The 25583-nt window shown below is 42.0% G+C and overlaps 1 protein-coding gene across 2 annotated transcripts; it reads right to left on the bottom strand.

Annotated features, from left to right (window-relative positions):
- Positions 1–258: 258 nt before the first annotated feature.
- On the bottom strand, positions 259–16908 carry SKP1 (S-phase kinase associated protein 1). 2 transcript variants are annotated; one of them, XM_019642144.1, is made up of 7 exons: positions 16753–16908; positions 14782–14799; positions 13886–13982; positions 8208–8281; positions 4366–4509; positions 1842–1982; positions 259–1220 (listed from the first exon to the last, which is right to left on the bottom strand). In XM_019642144.1, exons 3-7 carry the CDS (start codon positions 13980–13982, stop codon positions 1185–1187), a joined length of 492 nt encoding a protein of 163 aa, XP_019497689.1. In that variant the 5' UTR covers positions 14782–14799; positions 16753–16908; the 3' UTR covers positions 259–1184. The 2 variants fall into 2 exon arrangements, with proteins under 2 accessions (XP_019497689.1, XP_019497688.1); XM_019642143.1 differs by lacking the exon at positions 14782–14799 and having other exon boundaries at positions 16753–16904.
- Positions 16909–25583: the final 8675 nt, after the last annotated feature.

The following is a 25583-nucleotide window of genomic DNA, read 5'->3' as shown; positions in this document are numbered from 1 at the left end:
CAAAGAGGAAAGAACCAAAATAAAACATTTGTGAGCTATCTCAAGCCATCAAAAAAACTCCATTCCACTGTAGGGGAGAGGCTGGGAACAATGGCAGTGCAGTTTCTGTGCCTGAGTGAACCAGGGAAGAACTGAAGCAATGGCTCCAGTGAACCTTTCAATGACAATTAGAAGAGACAAAAGTCTATCAGAACCCTATTGTCAGCAGCCTCCAGTGAGCTAGGACAGGACAGTCTTTTGCAGCTAAAGAACCATACATAAATTTAACTCATTTAATATTAAGCAAAGAGACACATTTAAGTACACAAAAGCAAACCGTTTAACTACCTACTGTGTAACTTACATTTTATTGAAAGTATCTTGCATTCATGATGGATGTTTTCTGGGTTTTGCCACATTTTAATGTTAAAAGTTAAATTTTCTTTACATGCAAGTAGTGTAAATAGTTTTCCCCACATGGGATCACTGATTATAAAATGATGACATACCACAAGGGCTGTCTTGTTTTTAATTGAAAAGCTAACAAACTGTCTAGTTATTGTTCCCCCTAAAACACAAACTGAGTAGTAACTGAGTCTCTAGCCAACATATTCAAAGCTGAGAGGATTAAAAATGCAAAACAGGTCCTCAGATCCAGTTAAGGGAGCCCTGCTACATACGGGCTAACCAATACCAGTGGTACTCCTTGACTCCAGGAAGCTGGAAGACATCCTAATAACCCCCCTCAGAACATTTACCTCAAGAAACCTTTTTCCAGCTTCCAAACTCATGAATAAAGATAATACGTTGTTAATTCTATTTCAGAAAACTTTTGCAAGTTATTTTATTTACAATGCCAACTTTTAAAAGGTCACTAAACTAAAGTTAACTGGACAATAAAACTAGGCAGAAATCGCTTTACAAAAAGAGGGAAAGCCCAAAATGCCACTTTCTATAGAGAACCCACAGTTCAGTTTTATTCAGAGCAAAGGAAAAGGAAACTTTTGATCAAACTGGAAGGAACTCAGCCATAGGTTTGGAATCTGTACCCACACTACACATGCAATGAGGACAACATTCTGCTAATACAATTGATTTGCTGCTCCATTTGTCTACTGTTTATCTAATATTAACAATTATAAACAGAGCAGTGCAACTAGTATTTGGAACAATCCTTACAGTGTTACAGTGTCAGGCACAACATTTCACTTCTCTTCACACCACTGGTTCTCTTTGCGTACCTAGAAGAGATGGACATAAGGAAGTACCTTAAGTAGTCTTTCCTAAGACTGCTACCTTATTCAATAACCTGTGAGGTGGGTCAGAAAGGGACAGACGGAGAACTGGGAAAAAAGCAAAGGCAGTGGGGCAATTACAGCTTCAGTCACCAGAGCTAACAGAGCAAATTCTAATAATTCATTTACATTATTTCAGTTGTAGCTGTGTCAACAAAATCATTCTGATCTATTCATTCCTTTCTCCCCCATTCACTAAGTTGCTCTTAAGTACCCTAGCATACAACCATCAAAGGGCCTGCTGTTCTGAAGTCACTTATGGCTTCCACGTAAGGTCCCAGGTGCCAAAACTAGTAACTGCTAAGAAGTTAAGATTCAAAGAGCACCTTTGGTTGAAAACTAATTGTTCTTATGCTTATAAAAAAGCAGTATCATTTAAGTGTTTAGACTCATAGAGACAGACCTGTCTCTAAATAAAGTCTTTGGGGAATTCAAAAGGTACCTATTATACCTCAAGTAAAGTCGAGGCTCCTTGATACAGGCACTTCTTTTCCTGGCATGTTACGGGTTTTATTCTCTTTTATAAAGCATGTGATCAAGAACAAGCTGTGGGTAGCCGCTACCTACCTGGGCTTCCTCTTCTTCGGTAAAATCATTTTTGATATTGAAGGTCTTGCGAATCTCCTCAGGAGTTTTCCCCTTGATCATATTGGCAACAGTCTTGCATGTAACATCAAGCAAACCTTTGATGTCTAAGTAGTTTGCAGCCTGTAAAGTGATTGTTGTTTTCATTAAAGTATAATGATGTTTTAAACTAAATCCAAACTTAGTATCTGACAATCCATATCTTATTAAACTTAAAATGCTAGTTAATTTTAAGAAATCAAATGGAAAAGAATAAATCACATAAGTTCTTCTCTGGAAGATATCTGTATGTCCTTCTTTGTGATAGTTCTATAATACTGAGATCTTGTGCTACCTTAAGCAAACTATACACACTACCTCAAATGTTTAAAAATGGCCACTACTGCCGTGTATGTGCACGCGCACACACAGGTACATGCCAAATCTTGACAAAATTATTTGAAAAATTCAAACATACGCAGTTATATATAGCATTACCTTTTATTGATCTTTTGAAAGAATCAGCTTTTGGTTTCTTTGGTTTTTCTGTTTTCCCATTTTTCTATTGACTTCTACTTTTTAACATTCCCTTCAGATTTAATTTCATCTTTTCCTAGTTTCTTTTTTTTTTTTTTTTTTAAGATTTTTTTATTGGGGAATCGGGGAAGGAGAACAGACAAGTTGCTGTCCTTTTGTTCTTCAGTCTAGTTATGGAGGACGTCGTTTCACTGGCCCATGTTGGTATTGTGATCATTGCGCTCTTCCCAGGTGAGGCAGATAGGTCACCGGGCCCTGGACAGCCACTCACAGCGACTCTTGGCAGCTCACGCCGGCTGCCGGCTGCTCATGCCAGTTGCCAGCCACTCACGGTAGCTTTATAACAGCCCACTGCAGCTCCACTGAGCCCACAACGTCGCCTCACGGCAGCCCAGTTCCAGGTGGAACTGCTGTTCACCATCTTAGCTGTACAGTACGCAGCGTCACTGGCCCTCATGTGGGATCCAAACTGGGACCCTCTCTCAGAACTGGCGTCCCAAGCCAACTCCTAACCAACGAGCCACTCGGCCGGTCCTTTTCCTAGTTTCTTAAGTAAAAGCTTAGATTACTGATTTGAGCCTTTTCTTCTTTTCCAATATAAGTGTTCAGTGTTATCAATTCCTCTTACTATAGCTGCATCTCACTGATTTTCATGTGTTGTGTTTAATTCCATTCAGTTGAAAATACTAATTTGTATTTTGTTTTCTTCTTTGACTGAAAGGTTACTAAGAAGTATGTTAGTTTTTAAATATTTGCAGATTTTCCATAGAGCTTGTTACTCATTGCTAAATTCCCTTGTGATCAGAAAACACACACTTGTGCGATTTGAATTATTTCAAACTTGAGACTTGTTTTATGAAACAGAACACGTGTACCTTTGTTGTATACACTTGAAAATAATACATGTTCTGTTGTCATTAGATGTAATGTTCTATAAATGTCAATTAGGACAAGTTGGTCCATAGTGTTATTCAAGTCTTACTATATCCTTATTGATTTCTCTATTTGTTTTAGCAATTATTTAGAGACAGGTGTTGAAATCTCTAACAATTATTGTGGATTTGCTTTTCTATTGGGTTGTCAGGAAAGTCACGACGCATTTTTTGCACTGAAAAAATACCGTCTTTCCCCATGTATAAGATGCTCCCATGTATAAGACGCACCTTAATTTTGGGGCCAGAAATTTGAAAAAAAAAAGTATTACATAAAGTTATTGAACTCAAGTTTTAGTCATCATAAAATTCATACAATTCCTCATCGCTGTCAAAACTCCCAGCCATTAGCTTGTCCTCATCCGTGTCTGATGCTGAATCACTGTCTTCATATATTGCCTCGTCCTCAGCGGGAAATGCAAGTAAAAAAATCTACAACCACTGTATAAGACGCACCCAGTTTTTAGACCCCAAATTTTTCGAAAGGGAGTGCGTCTTATACATGGGGAAATACAGTACGTCATGATTTTCCCAACAACCCAATTAGTATCCTTTGAGTTCTATTGGGTTTTTTGTTTCACTTTGGAAGTTCTGCTTTCAGACAGATAAACTTTTAGGATTGTTATGTTCTCTTAATAATGAACTGATCCCTTTATCATTATGCAATGACCCTCTTTAATCCTCATAATAGTCTTTCCTCTGAAATCTACTTTAATATAATCACTCATTTCCTTTTGATTAATGTTAGCATAAAATACATTTTTCACCCTTTAAACCTAATTCTTTATATTTAAAGAATTCTTTATATTTAAAGTGAGCATTTTGTGGACAGTATAGCTTGTCTTGCTTTATTTATCCAATGTGACAATCTCTACCCTTTAATTGTGGTATTTAGACCATTTACATTTAATGTGATTATTGATACGTAGATTTAAATATAGCACTGCATTTGAGTTCAGAGTGTTAAAATTCAGTATTAATGAATTTAACAAATTTAACTCTATAAGTGCTAAAGGCTCTGGACTAGAGATATCTTATAGTATGCATTAAAAACATACCAGAATAAGCTCAAAAAGTGTTCCTTGGTCAACTTTCAGGAATTCTTGGTCCCAAACAGGGATATCATCTGTTCGCTTTTCTTTGTTCTCATCATCCTCAGGAGGAGGAGGGTCATCCTTGTGGTGGGTGCACCATTGAATGACCTAAAACAACAACAAAAATTCATTCCTCTGTGGCATTTTGTCCACAAGGTACTCATTCCACTGCTGGGGCAAGGTTATTCCCATACCGGGCTAAGAGCTAGCTAGAAGTTGACCTGAATAATAAAGTTAATAGCCAAGTGTGAAAAGCAAAAGAATGAAGCTTAAGCAATCTTTGCAACTCTAGACTGGAAGATCTTAGATAACAGCGAACCCTGCAGACAGATAACTATACTTGATTACATTAAAAAGCTCCTGTGCAAAAAGATACATAAAGCCAGATGAGACAAGGACTATAAAATGCCTACAACATGTACAGCCAGCAGTGGATTACCATACAGAATTAAAAATCACTACAAAGAAATAAACTAATGATATGAACAGGCAATTCACAAAAGAAATCTGAACAGTCAAATAGGAAGGAATGCTCAGCATCATTAGATGCAAAATTAACACTATGGTCAGATGCAACTACTTTAGACTGCCAAATTAATTAACTAATTTTAAAAACCAAGATTTTGATACTAATTACTGGCAATAGTGTGAGGGTAATATGAACTCTTCTACTGGAAGGTGTAAATTAGAGTAACTCCTTTGAAAAGTAATCTAGTACTACCTAGTGAGGCTGAGTATGTGCATACATTATGACCAAGCAATTCTAAAAACCCAGACACATGCACGAGATTATTCAACGTAATAACAAAGCAGAAAAGGCCCAAATGTTCTCTTACTAGGGGAATGAATACATTATAGTTAAAGTGTCAGGAAGCTAATCAGCTAGTCTATGCGTACCATAATAAAGACCAAAATCAACACCAAAAGTATTCAGCTGTACAATCTAGGTAGTGGGTAAACTGGTGTTTGCTGTATAATTCAACTTTTCTGTATGAATAAAATTTTTTCATAGTATAATGTTGGGGGTTATTAACAATGCTGAGAGACAATGACAGAGCCCAGAAATTATACTGCCAGGATGCAAAAAAATGGGAAATAATTATTTCTAGAAGGAAAAGCCAAGCATAAAGGGCTTTAATGAAATAAACAAGAGCTTTTCAAGAAGTATTCCAGTTGTGTAAGAAAGAAACAGCAATTTGTATTTGCTTATAGAGGCATTTAAAAACTCTTATAAGGGACCGGCTGAGTGGCTCAGTTGGTTAAGAGCTCGCTCAAGAGTTTGAGCTCTGAGCAACAGGGTCCCCGGTTTGATTCACGGCCGGAGCTGAGCTGCCAACAGGTGGCAGGATGGCTCAAAAAAAAAAAAAAAACCCTCTTATAAGGCTATGTAAGAAATTAATGCTCATTATTATTTATGGAGGTTTCTGGTCAGAGGAGAGATGAGATTTCATCATATCTTTTTAGTTTTGGGATCATGTGATTATTCAATATACTTAGTTTAAATATTTTTAAGTAATAATGCAAATAGGTTAAAAAGAACTATTCTCAGAAGTGGCCCTAAATCACCCAGCCCATCAACTCTGGCCTTTTTACTATCTCTTTGCTTGTTCACTATGCTCTAGCCACCTCAAAAGGTAGGGCATGATCTTGTCTCATAGTCAATACACTTGCTCCCACTGCCAGAATTCTTCCCCCCTCCCCCACCTACAGTCTTTGTTTAAAGATAGTCTTCTCCGTAAGGCATTTCCTGACCATCTTTATTTTTAAAATAACTCTCCACCTATCAACTCACTTACGCTCCACAGCTTTTCCACCTGACATATTCTTTATGTTGTACATTTTCCCCACACCTTTAGAATGTAAACTCCCTAAGGGCAGAAATTTTGTCTCTTTGGTTCATTGCTGTACCTCCCTCACCTAAAAATTGCCTGGAATTTGAATGAATACAAGCAAAAGTCCTTTTTAAAAACATTTTACATTTGTATAAAATAGAATGTTAATTGCAAGACAACACCCAGAAGCCAGAAAGGAGAGCTAACTAGATAAAATAAAAAGCTTCTAAGTCATAAAATACTATGAATTGACACGAGACAAGCAAACTGGCAGAAACTCTATATAAAGAACTCCTATAAAAAGCCTACTAGACTACAAAATGGATGAACCTTAAACACATTGTGCTAAGTGATATAAGCCAGACACAAAAGGACAAATATTGTATGGTATCATTTATATGAGGTACCCAGAATAGTCAAATTCACAGAGACAGAAAACAGAATAGTTACAAGGGGCTAGAGGGAAGGGGTAATGGGAAGTTTATTATTTAACGAGCACACAGTTTTAGTTTAAGATGATGAAAAGATCTCAAGAACACCTTCAGTTCTAGAGATGGTTAATGGTGATGACTGCACAACATAAGTAAATGAACTTTACTTAGGCCACTGAATTGTGTACTTAAAATGGTAAATTTCATGTTATGTATATCTTACCACAATTAAAAAAAAAATTTTATTGGGGAATTGGGGAAGGGGAACAGCCAAGTTGTTGTCCTTCAATCTTAGTTGTGGAGGGCGCAGCTAACTCAGCTCCAAGTCCAGTCACCATCTGGCTGCCCGTTGGCAGCTCATGGCCGCTCAGCTCAAGGCTGCTCAGCTCAAGGTACCATGTTCAATCTTAGTTGCGGGTGGGCGTAGCCCACAATCCCACACAGTTGAACCAGCAACCTTGTTGTTAGGAGCACGTATTCTCACCAGCTGAGCCATCCTGCCACTTGTTGGCAGCTCAGCTTAGGCGCAGCTCACTGGCCCATGTAGAAATTGAACCAGTGACCCTATTGCTCAGAGCTTGGGCTTTTAACCAACTGAGCCACTTGGCCGCACCCCCCCCCGCCCTTTTCTTAAGCACATTAGAAAAACAAACAAAGGAAAACTGACAATGCAGAAAATATAAATGGCCAATAATACATGTAAAAAATGTTCAGGCTTAGGGGCCGGCCGAGTGGCTCAGTTGGTTAAGAGCTCGCTCAAGAGTTTGAGCTCTGAGCAACAGCGGTTCGAGTCTGATTCACGGCCGGAGCTGAGCTGCCAACAGGTGGCAGGATGGCTCAGCTAAAAAAAAAAAAAAAAAGAAAGGTTTGAAAAATGTTCAGGCTTAGAGGAAGAATCGTGTGAAGTCTAGCAATTAAAAAGACTGGGAAAAGCCACTCATGGCAAGAATATGGAAACACACAGTACAGCTGCATCTCATACCAGGGTCAAAAGAAAGCATAAGATGAAACTGTACATGGTCAATGACCTTTGAAAAATCCCTTGGAAGGGGCCAACTGGAGTCAACCATTCCTATCTCTAAGCCTAGCCAGTTTTCCCCTCAATATGGAAACTGGTTGCTGTTTTTTCAGATGAGAATCCAATTGAAATAGCTGGCTCTGTTAAGGAGCCATATGCCCTGAAAAACTAAAATCCTATTCAATGTGGAGAGCGGTGTATGCTTAGACACAAAGTAAGGTGATCAGCTGAAAAAAAAACCAAAAAGTGCATCTCTTATTCTCAAGCTCCCTTTGAGTCATACCCATTCAGTGGACAAACAATACAAAAACAAGTCCTTTTTGCTAATCACATAGTATTATATTTCAGTAATTTAAAAGTGTTAATGAAAAAGACTAGACAATTCAAATATTCACAGGGCCTGGTTAAATAAACTGGAACAAATATTTAGTCATAATTATACTACATAGTTTTGTTTCTTCCTTTAAAAAGGAAGCTATCTCTGTATCAAAAATACATATACAAGTGTATAGCTTGCTATCTTACCTTTTTTAATATTGCTGCATTAACATTCGGTAGAGGAACTGGGTCATCATCGCCTTCATCATCCATTCCCAAATCTAAGAAAACCAGGAGAGTTGCCATTATTCCCTAACTCAATTATAACAATTTATACCAACCAGGCTATTTCTCAAACAAGTAATTTGCAAGACATGTTGTCTGAAGGACTATATAAAAAGTACTTTACTAAGATTAGTTCTTTTAACAGCATTTAAAATTAGCGGTTCCTAACAAGTCCATGAACCACCCAAAACTAGATAAAGTTGTGAGTAGACATACAGGAATATGTTATCAAAGAGTTTGTAATTAGGAGAAAAATTATTTAATATGTGTAACTGAGATGACTGGGCAGCCATTTGAAAAATCAAGGTGGTCCGTTATTCTTTCTTTTTTTTTAAAGCTAAGCCATCCTGCCACCTGTTGGCAACTCAGCAGCTGCTCAGCTTGGGCAGGGAATTGAACCGCTGTTGCTCAGAGCTCAAACTCTTGAGCGAGCTCTTAACCAACTGAGCCACTCAGCCGGCCCTGGACCGTTATTCTTACTCTTTATACTAAACTCTCTAGATGGACTGCATTTAGAAAAAATAAAACAATGTGTTACGAGTAATAGAATCTCACACAACAGATCATGCAGCCACTGACAAAAACAAAGCAGGCAGCTCCACACATACTGGTAATTTCAAGGTTAAAGTTTTTAAAAGCCAGGTATAAAAAGATGTTATCTGAATAAAAATGGGAATATACTAATACATTTATTGTTTAAAAATCTCCAGAAAGATACATAAGGAACTGTTAACAATATTATATCTAGGAAATTTAACAAGAATGTGGGTTGAGGGACTTAGTTTCAAGGTACATATTCTTTAGTGTTATTCATCACATCCATATTACCCATAATTTTTAATCTATAGGTTTTTGTGGTGAAACAAAAACCTCATAGTGGTTGGTGAACTCCAAAGACAAAACTTAGCGTAAAAATCCATGTTACTTAAAGATTCTAAATAATATTTTTCAAACCAAATGGGTCTGTCCTTCAGTTTCTACAAGATTACAAAGGAGCTGCCAAAGTAAGTTACTTAATAGTTAGCATGTACCAAGATAGGAGGTCAAAAGCTACTGCAGTGCTATATTGGTTGTAGCAGAGTATCAGTTATGCTGACATGGTCAGTGTTGAGTCAAAACATTTGAGCCCTTGGTATAGCCAGATGTTGTCCTAGGCAGTGGAGAGTCAGTAATGAATACAGAAGGATGGGAAGAACTGTTGCAATTTTAGATAGATTTGGGTGCCTCAATGAGAAAATGGCCTTTTAGTAAAATCTTAAAGGAGGAGAGAACACAAACAGAGGAAATGGCAAATGCCAAGGCCTTCTGACAGGATTATCTGGCATGTTCTAAAAACACTAAGGAACCTAGTGCTGCTAGAATAGGATTAGCAAGGGTGAACAGACAGGTAAGATCAATAACAGGGGGCCTAATAGTAATAGGCCCTTTTGCATTTTGGCTACTGTATTGGGAAGAGATGGTAGAGAGCAGGGGGAAAGAGGGAAATCAGTTATGGGGCTAGCAATAATCCAGGTACAAGATGGTGGCTTAGACAAGGTTTACAGCTATGGAATAAAAGAGAAACGGCCCAAATCTATATGTACTTTGAAGATAGAGGCAATAGGACTTGCCAACAGATGGGAAGTATTGTAGAATGTGAAATTCTACAACAGAGTCAGGGAAGACTGACGTTTTTATGAGATGAGGAACTAGATGGATGGACTTGCCATTAATTAAGATGGGGGAAGGCTGTCAGAGAACTGTGATTTTAGAGGACAGGGAATCAAGAACTCCAGTTTCCTAAGTTTGATATATCAATTAGATATTGAAGGGCAGACCAAGTGGTTCAACATGCAAGTCTAAAAATCAAAAGAAGAGATCAGAACTGTTGGCAAGTTTGGGAATTGGTATATTGGTGGTTTATAACACTGAGTCTAGATGAGATGACCAAGGGAATGAATGAGTATAAATATAGTGAAAAGGTCCAATGATTAAGCAAGTCCTGGGGAACTGCAGGCTTTAAAGATAGGGAGACAGAAGGCTGTGAGTGAGGTAACTAATAAGTATCCTGGAAGCCAAAGCAGATAGAAGAGAATGATCAACTAACTCTCAAATGATGTCAATAGGTCTAGATGAGAAATAAAATAGATGATACACTTGACAACAGGGAGGTCAATGAACTTAACAAGCAGCTTCAACAGATTCAAAAATATCTTATTTTCCTGTATGGATGGAGTCACTTATGTCTCCTCTCCTCCTTCCCACCAATGTCTTGCCCTGATCCCATCTCTGCGTAGAGTAAAACTATGAAATGGTAATATCTCAACGTTGATCAACCCACTTACTTATGTTTTTCCTGAAATAGTATGAAATATTTTCAATCAGAAGGGAGAGAAAAAAGTTACACTATGCAAAATACATGTGTTTGGGGAATTAAGATTTAGAGGAAACATAATACAAAAGACCAGTTTGTTTAAATCCAAATGTTATTTGGAAGGCTTAAGACACTTTAAAAATAAGGGCCTATGGTTGTAAAGGATTATTCCTCTAGCATTTAAACTAAGGATTTGCTTCTTTTTTCTTCTTCTTTCTTTTAGACTGAATGCACAAGTGGCAACAGTCGTTCCTTTAAGCTATTTAGTTTCAAGGACTTCTGAAAGACACCTGTATCCTGATACCACACCCTGGCCCTGAACAAATCAGTCAATCCACGTGTACACAAGCCAAGATTTCCACTTCTGATTGTCCTATGACTATAATGGTTTTATTTTTGTTGTCTAAGTCACACACACATAAAAAACCATAACTAGAGATTCTGCAGATGCAAAACAAGGAAAGCAGTAAGTTGCCAAATTCAACAAACTATAGTCCTCAAGAGGCTAGAATTCTGTATATATCATTGGTACTTAAGATAAAGCCATTCACCTCTCATGCCCAAATGCTGTGGAGGAAAAGAATCATTTAACTGTAGCTGTCTATCAGTCACTTGATTAAGTGATCAAAGTTGGTATGGAAAGCCTTCAAGAAGCCCTATGTTCTTACATTGGCAAATGCTTCTTTGAAGCAGCACAGGACAGATTAGTGTGCCAGGCACCAACTAAGATGAAATAAAGAACACTTTCATTGCCAAAGCAAGTATTCAGGCAGCAATTGTGGTATCAGTTTCCAAATCTTCTAGATAAAGCCTTACTCACCTGCCTTTAGGGACACTTGGATTGCTTTCACACTTTTTTATTAGTGACCATACCATAGTTCTTCATTCAACAGGTACTTGATGGAACAGTGACTGTGGGATGTACCAAGGGATTTACAACTTAATAGAAGTGACCTATGTAATTTACCAGGATACAGGACTGTAAGTGCCACATGATTGGTATCAATTACCAAAAAGAGTTATATGTTCAGCTTCTATCAGCAAACAGAAGTCAACTATAAAAACAGAAGACACACTCTCTGCAATTCAGCTTCTGCTTCTACCACACCTAGTATCGGCTGCTTGAAATCCTCTAAATTATTAACTGTGAAATCCTAAGTGACCAGTCTACAGTATATGAACCTGATAATCACTCTGATCACCTCAAAATGCCTCCCTCTTCCCTTGGCTTCCACAAATCCTACTCCACTGACTCTCCACTTCTGACTTCTAAACTCCCACCCCAATATGGCCACCTGCCAACCTCATTTACTTCCATAGATATATATTCTCATGACCCGCCATACAAAGTAAGTCTATTTATCTCCAGGAGTCTACAGCTCAGGGACCAAGACCCACATACTCAACTGACTATCGATTGTTACAAAGAGCTTTTGAAGGAATCTCAAACACATGCTTAAGCTCAAAGCCATTTTCTTTCCATTCTTCTCAAACCCATTCTTCTGCTCTACCAACCACAGCATCACAATCTCAGCCTACCCCCAAAGCCCCAACTAAAAACTTCAATTTTACTTTTCTCTAACACATCCTCTCTACTTTACCTCAAAATGATCTCCCAAAACATCCTAATTCTACTATATTTGAAATACCACCACTAGAACTACGCATGGCAATCTCTCAACAAGCCTGAAAAATAACATCAGCCAAGATGTTCCTACAGAGCCACTTGGCACACAACTTTATTAATGCACTAATTATACTGGGTTGTTGGAAAAGTCATGACGTATTTTTCTGTTTTTCATTGCAAAAATGTGTAATGACTTTTCCGACAACCCAATGCCATGTGACAGTTTGCCTTGCTTGGTGTCTGTATTCCTAATTTGTAAATCCTTCAAGGGCAAAGACCATTTCTCACTTAATTTCTTTTCACCAGCATATATAAGGTGTGATAAAAAATACGGTGACTGTTCAGATTTTTAAAACATTTATTACAGTAAAAGACGCATTGCCATTAATCCCCCTCAAAATACACCCCCTAGCTTTAAACACACTTATCCCTTAGTTCTTACCACTTTCTGAAGCAGTTCTGGAAGTCCTCTTTTGTGAGTGTCTTTAGTTGTGCTGTCGTGGCTGCCTCAATGTCCTGAATCATTTTGACTTTGGGGAAGAGCCAGAAGTTGCACGGTGCCAGATCCAGTGAATAAGGTGGACAAGAACACACCGTAATGTTTTCATTTGACAGAAACTGCCATACTAGAAGCGATGTGTGACACGGGGCATTGTCATGATGGAGGATGAAGCAAAGACACTCACGAAAGAGGACTTCCAGAATTGCATCAGAAAGTGGCAAAAACGATGGGATAAGTGTGTTCAAACCGAGGGGGAGTGCTTTGGAGGGGATTAATGGCAATGTGTCTTTTACTGTAATTTTTAAAAATTTAAACATTTAACGTATTTTTCTATCACACTTGTAGCTAGTGCTTGGCACATAACTCTTAAGTATCACTTAAGTATCGATAAGCTACAGATCTTGCCTACATAAAAACATTTGATATTTGAGTACTGAAGAACATTCTTATTACTACTGTTTTTCGGTATTTTCTTTTTACCAATTCTAGAAACTGATTTGTATGTCTCAATATGCCATTTATGTCCACCAGCCCGCTGGTAATAATAAGAGATCCATTCTAACTAGTAAAAGTTGCAAAATGTTTAAGAACCTGTTTTTCTGCCTTACTTTTTTGGTGTGCTGCACATATACTTTGCAGTAGTTTCAGAGGAATGACAAAATAGACAAAAGGGAAAACCTGGTTAAAAAAACAGATATCTACTCGGTTTACAATCTACTCAGTTTACTCCTTCTGTTGAAACAAGGTGCTCTATTTAGCTACATATAGAAGGGATCTCCTTTCCAAAGGCTTAATTTTTGTCATTAGAAATGGTGAATCTAATTTTACTTGAAACAGAAATTGGCCATTGTCTGAAGCTTGGAAATCATTTTAATAATAGCTTATGGTCTTATACATTTAATGACGAAAAAAACTTCATTAATTCAGACAATGCAGAAAGGATTACCTGTATCAAAAAATGCAGTCAATATTTCAAATTCAAAAAGGTAAACTTCACCCCTTCATACTCTTGAGCTCTTTATCACAGATTGTTACTTGTATAAACTTGATGTTCACAGGTTATCTCAAACTACTTATTTCTTCCCCTTTCCCCGACTCAGGTTTTTAAATAAACTTACCTTCCAACATGGTCTTGATAGTCACAGATTGTTTGGCAATTTCAACATCAACTTCAAATATCTCTCCATCAGAACTCTGCAACTTAATTGAAGGCATCTAAAAAAAGACATTATATTGAATTTGAAATTTAAGAGATTAGTTCTATATGGCATTTCATCAACTACAGTCTGTTAGAAGCCCTCTATAACTTATAGTTAATAAATTATAAAATCCTAAGGACCTGTAGTATAGCCCTGTAAAACACTGTGAATGGTTATTCATAGGCTAGCTAGCATACAAGTATTTCTATAATTTTTTTTCAAAATATAATTGCTAGAAACAGAAGCTTTTAAGGTCTGCCCTACTGAACTCATTACTGGTATAAATTTAAGAGTTACATTCCACACTTTTGGTGCAAAATGTATCTAAAATGGACTTATTTACTCTTTTTGCCTGCCTTTCTGCTCTCACTGAATACTGACTACTCCCATTTGAATAGTTAACTGCCACAATTAACCACCTGCAAACCTGAGGGAGGTCAGTCCAAAATAAACAAAGCTACCAAATAAGACAGTAATTTTCTCCTACTGAGACAGTACCAGTGAAAATGAGTTCAGATCCAAAGAGAAGATCAGGATATACTTATTTATGTTTGGATCAATGCAAGGCCACATACCAGAGAATAAAAGATTTAAGAATAAGCAGATGTCAATCTTATTCCCTAAATAAGGAACTTAAATTTCACAGAGTCCTTTTATCTTTCATTACTGACTGTCCAGGTGTCCAAGTTTAAGACCTGCCGAAATCCTCATAGTAATAACGTATTACTTGCTCCAAAGTGTATTTATTAACTCAGATCAATTATGAATCATTAGGAAAAAGATACCTCTTATATAAAAGTTAATTAAGCAATTACCTTCAAAGGACTTGAGTTCTGGGAAAAAAAAGAAAAACACCTCTTTAAAATTAAAAGTTCTAAGCTAGCAACTTCTTAACCATCTTCAGATTCTTGGGGGGTGCGGGGAGGGGAAAGGGCAGCCATACCTGACTAAAAAGATTAATTCAAGACCTTTTCAAATTTCAAGTATAGATTTTAAAGGCCTGTACTCCTGAGGTATTCATAATCCGGTGATGTCACTATTAACTTCAAAGTGGAGAATTGGCATTTAAAACATTCATGGCACCTATTTTAGGTTCAAAGACTTTTAAGACTCTTTAAAAAAATATTTATTCAGCTTTTCCTAGACAATGACCTCCATCCCTCAACAGACAAGCTGTTAGGGAAAGGAAGCAAAAAGGTAGGCATTTATTTTAAAACTAGGCATTGACATATCCTGCTTTCACTCATCCATCCATGTTTGGAAAGAATCGAATTTCACTTTTCAGTTCACAAATATGTCTGCTTCTCCATGTTGTTGAGTGCTTGCCAATAAAGCACAAGGCCTAGAGCAGAGGGACCTTCCCGGTGACAAGGCAATAACAAAAAGTGTTCCCAAAACAAATATTTTAATGTGAGCCCAATTTTTAATTAAAAAATATTCTATGTTCTTTTTATGTTCCACAGCACTGGAATGAACATTATAGAATCACAACTCTGGCAATGCAGGTGATAAAATTACTTTTAAGGAAGACGACCATTTCATATTTCTTTCAAATAACTCAATAAATAGCAAGATCTGCTTAGTCATAGTTAAATTCGTGTATTAGGTTACTCTTAAAGGAGTTGAGATCTTATTAAATAGAAGGGAGGCAATCAGCTAATCTGTAATTTGATGCACTTTGTAATCCTAAACTTAATATTCAAAGAGAACTTTCTTTAGTGTTATACAGCTGGAATTCAGTGCAAAATTTATAGGCAGTAATGGACGAAATTTTGATTCACATGCTTCCAAGACCCTTCCTTCAATTCTTTAGACTCCTGTACTTGGAAATTAAATCACCCTCCATGGCTGGCATGAAGTGGGTTCTATCATCATAAAGAAAAAAACTGTTTTAAGTGACCCGAAATTCTGACACCTCCTTTTAGAAGGCAGTAGAGAAGCCTACATTGCTCTATGACACAGATACATTCTATTGTGACGCTCTGATAAAAAATTTATGACCCCAAAACCCAAGCCTTACGTCTCCATTAAAAAGCGAACCAAAGCGGGACACTTGGAGTTAAGTTTTACAGAGTTAAGGCTCCTAAAAGTCACACCATACCACACGATGGTATCTGCTATTATAATAGTTGTTTCAGCAAATCCAGGCTGTGGCAAAACAGAAATACTCAGAAGGAGCAGGCGGCTATCTACAAAGATTCGGCCCCAATTCAGTTATCGAGGACCGATGACTAGTGGCGCCAGAGACTAGGGAAAGAAAAGATGGGAGCCAGAATCAAAAGCCCGGGACTACCACGCCACGCTCCCTCCGACGCCAGAACAACAAACACAGCCGCGCCCACGCTCACGCCAGCCAAGAGACCTCCACTAAAAACTCCACCGCCACCCCCAACCTGGGTCCCCAGGGTTGGCAGGCTCAACGCCAAGGGAGGCCCCGAGCCGCAGACTGGGCCTTGCAGCCGAGCCCCGCGCCGGCTGACGCTAGCCCTGTGCAAAGGCCCAATCCCGGGCTCGGCTCGCACCTCTCCGGCCCGTCCGGGCGCCCAAAGGGAGTCGTGACGACGCGCGGCCACAAGAGGCCTCGTCCAGAGGAGGGGAGAGGTAGGAGACCGGGGCCCACCGGCACCTCCCGGAGAACCGGGTCTGAAACGGGTTCCACCGGGCCTGAAGGCAGGCCAGGCCCAGGTGCCTCCCGCCTCGGGCAGGCCAAAGCGGTGCCAGTGCGGCCACTTGGCTGGCAATTCGCGGCGCCACCACCCCTTCAACCTCGGTGGGTGGCTACTCACGATGCTCGGTCTCAAGGAGACAGCGGGCCGGAGGCCGACGAGAGCGGGGCGGCGTCCACAAACAAGCAATAAAATGTGGAGAACAAGGCCACTACAGCAGCGCGGCGCGGCGTCGGCCTTTATATCAGCGGCGCAGGCGCCGAGGACCCCGGGGCAGGTGGTGTCACAGAGCCGGCGAGGCTGGCCGAGGAGTTCGCCTGACGGCAGGCGGAGGAAAAGGTGGGGAGGCGGGCCCAGGGCGCCGGAGGGGCGGGGCCTGGCGGAGAGGCGGCGGTCGCGGCGGGGCGAGGGGAGGGCTTGATTCTTACCGCCACCCTCGAAAGCGCTGCTTGCGGCTCTCATAGGGAGCGGGGTACTGGATGGGATACTCCGCAGCCTGCAAGGTTCATTCAGGCAGGGGCTGTCCTAAGCTGAAATTAAGACCCCAGTCCTGAAAAGCCTAGAAACTGCTAGTGTGCGCGCGGAGCGCAGGGGGTGGTCCTTGGAGGGCCTGCGGCTCCATTTACAAGACGGTATACCGGGGCTCAGAGAAAAGAAGGTAGATGGGTTTTGCAGTGACGGCCCTGAGATTCTACTCAGGCACTCAGTGTCCTCCACTGAACCTAACACGAGTTAGCTCACTGTCCGCAATACCCTTGAGGTGATTACCCTCTTTCTCCTTTAGATGTGAGGGAACAGGTTCCCAAGGGTTCAGTGGCAAAGCCAGTATGTGATCCTTAACTACAGGTTGGTGCTCTTAACCCTTATTTCCTACCATCGATTTCTGGAGACGTCTCCAGGCCTAAAATAACCATTGTTGCAGGGAAACCCCAAGTCTAGAAGAGGAAGCTTTTCTCTGGCGGTGAATATCCATTCAGTCAGCAGACGTGTTGAGCCCCGCGTGTGCGCGAGGCACAGGGCTGGGGATTCGGCAGTGAACCAGCTAGCCAGGGTGCAGCCTGGACAGAACTCTTGCATGGGATGCCCCTTGAACGCTGTGATAGGGCCCATAGAATGAGGCCAACTCTAAAGGAAAGGGGTTGGTCTTAAAACCCCCATCCCCCACCCTACCCAGCCAGGGACTTTACCTGTCTCTACCCTGTTCTGCTTAGGGAACATTGCCACCCCTCCCTAGGAGACTAAGGCGCCTGGCTAACCTAACCAACAGGCACGTGATGGTATCCTGACGCCAGGGAGACAAAAGACACTTCCACACAGGGCCCCCTAAAGAAATCAGAGGCCTACAGCTTTTCTGGGATGGGACTGGGCAGGCAGGCCAGGCAGCTTCTTGGGTTACCGGGTCTTTGTCTACAAGCTGTGGTATCCAGTGTCTGCCAGGTGCCACAGCTGATGACAGGAAGATGAAAGGACCTACAGCTCTCATACTTTTTTTTCCATAACACAGCCCTGCCCTCAGCAGCTAGAGCTTCGGGTCTAGGCAAGGCTCACTGGAGCCCCTTGGCCCCCTCTGCCCATGGCATACAAAGTGGCACCTTGTAAACTCGTTGAGCACCCTACGCAGGACTATGGGCAGTGCCAGATCCACGTCTAGCCCAAAGACCCAGCACAGGGCCTGACATAAAGCAGGGGTATGTTTTTTCCAAATTTGTCTGGAGACCTCCAGTAGTAGAATCACCAAAAGATGCTTGTTTTTAACATGTGGATCTCATTTACTCATACATACTATTATATGCATAGATTATCTCAAGAAAGATACACAAATTGTTTGCCTCAGGGGAGGGGGAAACTAGGTGACTAGGGGACGGGCTGGGGTGATTTTTCACTTTATACCCTTTCCTGCCTTTTGGGTTTCAATCCATATTAATGTACTACATATGTCAAAATTTTTTACTTCAAAAAATAAATTGGCGTCAGGTCAAGAAAAATGCAGATTCCTGGGTCAACTCTTGATCTAATGAATCAGACTCCCCAGGGGCGGGGGCGGGTTTTTTGGCCTTTTAAACAAGTCTCCAGGTGATTCTTAAACTCAGGGGAAGTTGAGAAGCCTCTGTAGTAGGGGCTCAGTGATGAAGCACTGCTAAGAAGGGGCCCCCGCAGTGTCTGTTACAGGTGACTTGTTTATTTCCACTTCCTGAATCAACCCTACCTCCTTCAAACCCTCCACCCAGGAGGAACAAGGCAATTGCAGGACTGTGGGGTATGGGCTAAGGATCACTCATCCCCACTCAGTAACCATAATCACCAGCCCATGTCAGAAAGGACTGGCCCCCACACAGTCCATCCCTTTGGTGTGAGGGGGGAGGGTCGCGGAGGGGGGGGTGTTCTTCTGGTTCCAGAGCTGGGCCTGAAAAAGCTGAGGTGTCCTCCTTACTTGAATCACTCCATACACCACATAATGAAAAATCCTTATTCCACAGAAAAAGGAAATAAAACCAAAGAGAAGGGACTTTTCCAGTGTCACACAACCCCTGCAGAGCAGAGCTGAGGTTCCAACCCCAGCTATTCTTCTGCCACCACAGCCTAGGTATTAAATTTTAGCCCATCCCTCAAATGCCAGGAGTAGTTTCTGATTTACAACTGTTCCCAGCATACTACCTCCAGGAAACCTAAAGGCCTCCGGTTCAAGCAATCCAAGTAGGAAAATCTGGTTTTTATGGTGAATTCATTTGAGATGATCTTCCTTTGTAAACAGAGTTTCATTAGCTGTGAAGGGTTCACAGGAGGATTCCTATGAGGACCAGCCCTCTCAGTGCATCTAAAATGGGATTTTGCTGCCCAGAACTCAGTTCACATTCCCTTTCTCAAGCACCTACTACCCATGGGACAGACTTTGGACTCTGGACTCTGGATGTGTGTTCCAGCCCATAGGACAGCATGTAAGCTAAGAAGTAACACTGTCACAGATCTCCTGGCTGCACTCTGCTGCTGTGTCAACTTTCTTAGTCTTGCTCTCCTGATAGAGTGGTAAGCACAGCGACTCTGTTATGTGATCTTGGGCAAGTTATTTCTCCTCTCTGAGCCTCACCTTCCTCCTTTTTGCCAAACTCCAAGCCTTCCACCTAAAACCAGACCATCTTATTACTCCAGAGGAGAGAGTGCTGAATGTAAAGAAAAAGAGTCCAACTCTTGAATCCTGATTTGCAAAATGGACTCTTGAAACCCAAAGCTTTTTAGAGCAAGAAAAGTTTTTTGGAGCCCTGAAAGGCCCAAGAGACTGAAAGACTCAAATCTTAAATTTTAGACCGGCAACAGCAGAGTTAGGAAGAAGGTATGATGATGCCAAAGCCAGATTTCCAAAAGGTTGGTTGTGGGGGGAAAATGAAGCACAGAAGAGAGCACTGCAGTTAGCTACTGGGGTGGGTCTCTGAGAAGGGACGCTCTTCCACTCCCTCCCCGATCCCCTCAATCCAGGGATATGGAGAGATTAGGACTCCTAGAAAGGTTTGGGGGCTCTGAGAGTGAAGAGAATTTGTTCTTTGGTCTGTGAATAAGGTATAAGTCTAAAGTCTTTCATGATGAGAAGGTATGACAGTGGTCAAGTAGATATGGCAGCGGGGTGTGCCGAGGCAGGTGGGCCTGGGAGCATCTCAGGTTCATGCCTAATGTGTCAGGATCCCAAAGAGCATCCAAGTATGTCCTGAGGCCCTAAAATATCATGGAAGTTGCTCAAAGGGAATAGATGCCAGGAAGGGGCTTCTGGGATGTAATAAAGGGAGCACTAAAGCAGATGAACCAAGGCAGTCCAAGACAGAGACCATGGCACAAATGCAGACACTGTGCCCAATAGAAACCAAGGATGACAGCTCACAACCTGGTAGGGGTGAGGTCTGCCTGCCTCCCTGAGCAATAGAGGAAGATGGATAATGACCAGACAACCTCCAGCCCCCTCACCTCCCACTCCATGCCATGACCACCTAAGCTCTGCAGAAGGTAGCTGTGACCCCTGGACAGCAGAAAAGGGACAGAGCCCTCAATTTGACTGAACATACCCCTGAAATGACCGAGTGGTCACACACTCACCTGACTGAATTCACCAGGAAATGACCAAATTATATTTCTGCTATCAAATGGAAATAGGTGCTATAAAAAGTGAGAAAATAAGAAAGCTATCATTTTGGCAGACTCAAGTTTTCTAACTTTCACATTTCGTACAGTCACGGAAGCACAAGAATCACACAAACCTGCTGCTGCCCACTTACCGCTCTCCCAGGTGGGATGTGTGGCTTCCCCTCTTCAGCCTCAGTCTTTTTATCTATAGAGTGGGGCACATAGCAGTACCAACCTCACCGGATTTGGGTGAAAATTCATGTTTTCATCACCAGAATGGTTAAGAGAGTGACAATACCAAGTGTCGACAAGGATGTAGAACAATTGGAACCCTCACACTTTGCTGGTGGGAGTGCAAATGGATATACTTCAAAAAAATGCCAGTATATACCACAGCTAAACATATGTGTAACAATGGCTCAGTAATTCCAATTCTAGGCAAATACCCTACAGGAATAAATCCTATGTCCACCAAAAGATGTTTAAGGATGTTCACTGCAACTTTATTCATAAGAGAAAAAAAAAACTAGAAATAATAAATCCATCAACTGTAAAATGAAAAAGTAAACTGTTGTATAGTCACACAATGGAATACTAAACAGCAATGAAACAGAAACACACTGTGAATGAATTTCACAGACGTAATGTTAAGCAAAAGAAGTTAGACACAAGAGTACTTATTGTATGAGTCCACTGAAATGACCAAAAACAGGCCAAAACTAACCCAGGTTAGAGAATATAGAACAATAGTTACCTTTGGCAGGGAGGCAGGTATTGGTGATGAAAGCTTCTGGATGCTAGAAATCCTCTATCTTTAACCAGGTGGTAGTTTCACAGGTGTACAAGTATGCATACATACAAATTCACAGAGCTATAATCACATTTCTGTACTGAATGTATGTCATAACTCAGTTTTGGTTTTTTTTAAAAACTTTTTTTTTTTAAGATTTATTTTTTATTGGGGAATTGGGGGGATGGGAACAGTGCTGGGGAATTGGGGGGAGGGGAACAGACAAGTTGCTGTCCTTTTGTTCTTCAGTCTAGTTGTGGAGGACGTGGCATCACTGGCCCAAGTTGGCACCATCATTGCGCTCTTCCTGGGCGAGGCACATCAGTTGCCGGCTTCTGGACGGCCGCTCACGGTGGCTGCTGGCTACACACACGGTAGCCCATGGCAACCCACCTGCCGTCGCCAGCGACTCAGGGCAGCCCAGCTCCAGGTTGAGCTGTTGTTCAGCATCTTAGCTGTAGAGGGCAGTGTTCACTGGCCCTCATATGTGGGATCCGAACTGGGGCCCTCTGGCGTCCCAAGCCAGTTCTTAACCATTGCGCCACTCGACCGGCCCATCATAACTCAGTTTTTAAAAAGGGCAGGTGAAAATGTGATAATGTATATTGCATGGTGCCAGTGTCCGTTCCTGACGGAACTGTGAGCCCCAGTAAGCTTTCCTTCACATTGTTGCCCAACCCCTTCATAGCCAAGGCTGGAGAAGTAATGGTAGATATCAGGAAGGAAAGTGAGGGTTGTTGAAAGTTTCCTGTGCCTGATGAGAACTTATCTGCTCAGGGCCCAGGAGTCCATCTGAGGCCTTGGACAAAGCTTCAAAAAGGACTACTCAGGTTCCTTGCTTCTACCTCAGCTACTCAGTACAGCGCCTTCCCTGGTGGGCTATGGACCCACCCGTGGGAAGCTCTAGGCAGAAGCAGCAACCACACCTAAATGGTAGAAGAGAAAACTTCTTGACCAATATCTGCAGCCATCACTTTCAGAGAACTGTGGGTCCAGGCTGGATTGGAGGGTTCCCATGAGGTTGAGATGGGTTATGTAACCTGCCCCAGGCCTCACAGCAGGAAAATGGGGAGGTGGGATTTGAACTTCTGTCTGACTGACTCACCGTAAATAAGTCAAAGAGTCCCAGAAGAGCATGGCTACCCTTTGTTCCACCTCCTCTCCCAAAGGGAAAGTATATGGGGCACTGTAGTCTCAGAGTGGCCACTCTGGGCCCAGCAAAGGCAGGGGAATGGGGGTGGGGTTGCCCTACAGTCTGGTCCTGGCCAATCCCCAAGAACCTCCAGCACTGAGTGGCTCTAGCCAGCAGATGGTGCCAGAGGGCCAGATGGCCATCCAAAGAGGCATCTTCACTGAGCCTGCCCCTCCCTGAGATGCCTCCAGAAGCTGCTCTCTTCTCTCCAAGTCCTAGTAGATTCCTGTCCAGACCCCTGGTCTGACCATCGGAGGCTGAATGCCAGTGCAGTTTGATCACACACCCACAGTTTGACCCCAGACGTAGCCTCTGCCCCCATGGGCCAGTCTCCCTCTGTGAAATCAAGTTCACACACAGCAAGTCCTGGCAGCAGGGGCCAAGTAGGCTGTCAGGAGCAGGGCAGTGCAGTGCTTCAAGGGCTCTTTTGCAGATAGACAAAACCATGACAGGCATGACCTAATCTCTCGCTGTCCTCCCAGCTGTCTGCACTTAGGGGTTTCCAGAGGACCCCAGCACCAATGTGGCCTCTGGAACCAGCACACTAAGGCAAAAACCAATAGAGAGGGCAGTCTGTCTGAAAGGTCTGCAGCCCAGCCTGCCAGCTGGCTGCCTATGGCGCTCCAGGCCAGGCCCTGAGATGCTGAACATCCCAGGAGCCAGACTTGGGAAGACATCAGTGAGGTGAAGGTGAGTGTGATTTGAGTATGTCCTATAAGCCAAATGACAATTTGTGAATGCTGAACGCCCAGTTATGAAGGCTTGTCTACCAAGGGGTCACTGAGGGGCAAGGATTTCCCAAGGAGAATCTCTGAGTCCAGGCCCAGCCAATGGCCCACTAACTGGCCCAGAAAGCTGCCAGTGTGGACTGTGCCAATCAATCAGTCAGTAAATATTTATAATAGAATCCTCTCCGCCCATGTCGTAGGCAGTGGTAAACGACAGAAAAAGGGCTTCTGCCCTCAGGGAGTTTGTCTTCTAGTGGGTTAGATGTGACAAGCACAAGTAAGAGAATATTAGGTAGATGAGTACTATGAACAAAATAAAGAGTTGATCTAGAAAGTGAAGTGGGGAGGGCAGGGACAAAATACATTTCAGCAGAAGCTTGCTGAAAGCGTCACCAGCCATGGGAAGAGGTGGGAGAAGCATTCGAGCAGAGCATGTGCAAAGGCTTTAAGGTAAGAATGAGCTTGGTATGTTCCGGAAACAGCAAGGTCAGCATCATTAGAGCTTAATGAATGGGGGAGAGTGCAAAGAGGTGAAGGCAGAGAAGCAGGTAAGGACCAAATCATGACGAACTTTGAAGGGAGGACACGGTAAGGAAGCTGGGTTGTATTCCATTTGCATTTAGCAACCTCAGGGGATGCAGGGTAAGCACCAAGTGGCATGATCTGATCTACAGGTTAGATCACTCTAGTGACGGTGTGGAGAATGGACTGTAGTGGGGGAAGCCGGGAAGCAGTAAGATCTTTTAGGAGGCTTGAACTAGGGCAGGGACCATGGAGATGAGGAGAAAGATATATCTGGAGGTACAGCTAATGGACTACATGTGGAGGATAACTGCATGAATGGTAGTACTGGTACCATTTCCTGAGATGGGGAACACCTGGAGCTTGGTGGGAGGTCAGGAATTCGAGATGCATGTTAGACACCTGAGTCATGTCAAGGAGGCAGTTGGATATATAACTTTGGTGCTCAGGGAAGTTAGGCCAAGGATACAAATTCGGGACTCTTCAGCATATAGAGGGGACTAGATAAGGTCACCTAGTCCCCTCTAAGTAGAGGAGTGACAGAGAACTAAGCATGGGGTCACCCTAACATTTAAAGGACAGGAAGAATTGGCAAAGGAATTTGGGAAGCAGCAGTCAAAAAGATAAGACAAGCAAATCCAGTGTAATGGTAGACAAAGAAAGAAATTATCTCCAGGAAGTTGTTTTGGTCAATCGTTTCCAATGTTAAAAACTAGAACTTTGATAAAGTCAGAAAAATACCTACTATAATTGGCAATGTGAAAATAACCTTGATAAAGCCAACTATTTCAGTGGAGTGGTCCAGTGAGAAGAGAATATAATATGAGAAGATGGACAGAGAATAGATAATTGTTCTTCCAGGGAATTTTACCAAGAGGAGCATAGAAAAGGGGCAGACACTTAAGGGGGCTGTGAAGTCAAAGGAGTTTGTTTTTAGGATTAAAGATACTGGAGCCGTATTTGCATGCTGTTGGGAATAACCCAGTTGAGGAGGTGGACGTTACCGGTACAGATGCAGAAAGGTTGGTTGAGGTGGTAGCAGGAAGAAGAAAGAGATCTTGTCTGATTGCACTCTGCAGTATTAATAGGCAAGGTCATCAGAGTTCTAGAGTTCTGGAAGGGACGTGCTGGCAATTTGGCACCGTGTGAATCAGGACTTTTGAGGCCTGAGAAGGAATCTCAGGAAGTGGGGGAATTATATGACAGTAACTATGGTCGCTTTGACATTTATATAAATGAGTCCCTACCCGGACAGTTCTGCCAATTTCTCTAGCCATGTCCTGTTGCTCAGGTGCAGGTATCAGGTTCTGGTCAGAAAATCCCAGCCAGGACTACGACAGATTCCCACCCGCAGCTTCCTTTCCTGCTGTCCTGGACCTCCTGCACCCAGCAGCTGAAAGCAGAAATCTCTGGGGATATTGTCCAGTCATGGTCAGTGCTGCTCTACAAACTATACCTCAGTTTTCTTTTAAAATGTCATCTTGTTATCGTGTCTAATACAGACAAGTGAAAAAAGTCTCAGCTCCAATGTCACCTGCTCAGAAACTACCAGCCTCATCACTAACCCAACTAGTGTATTAAATTTAATTAAAATTTATCTAAATTTAACAAC

This window comes from Hipposideros armiger, unplaced genomic scaffold (assembly GCF_001890085.2).
Source record: "Hipposideros armiger isolate ML-2016 unplaced genomic scaffold, ASM189008v1 scaffold_66, whole genome shotgun sequence".
Classification (NCBI taxonomy): domain Eukaryota; kingdom Metazoa; phylum Chordata; class Mammalia; order Chiroptera; family Hipposideridae; genus Hipposideros; species Hipposideros armiger.
Note: the sequence above shows the minus strand (reverse complement) of the source record. Positions and strands in the feature narration are given on the sequence as shown.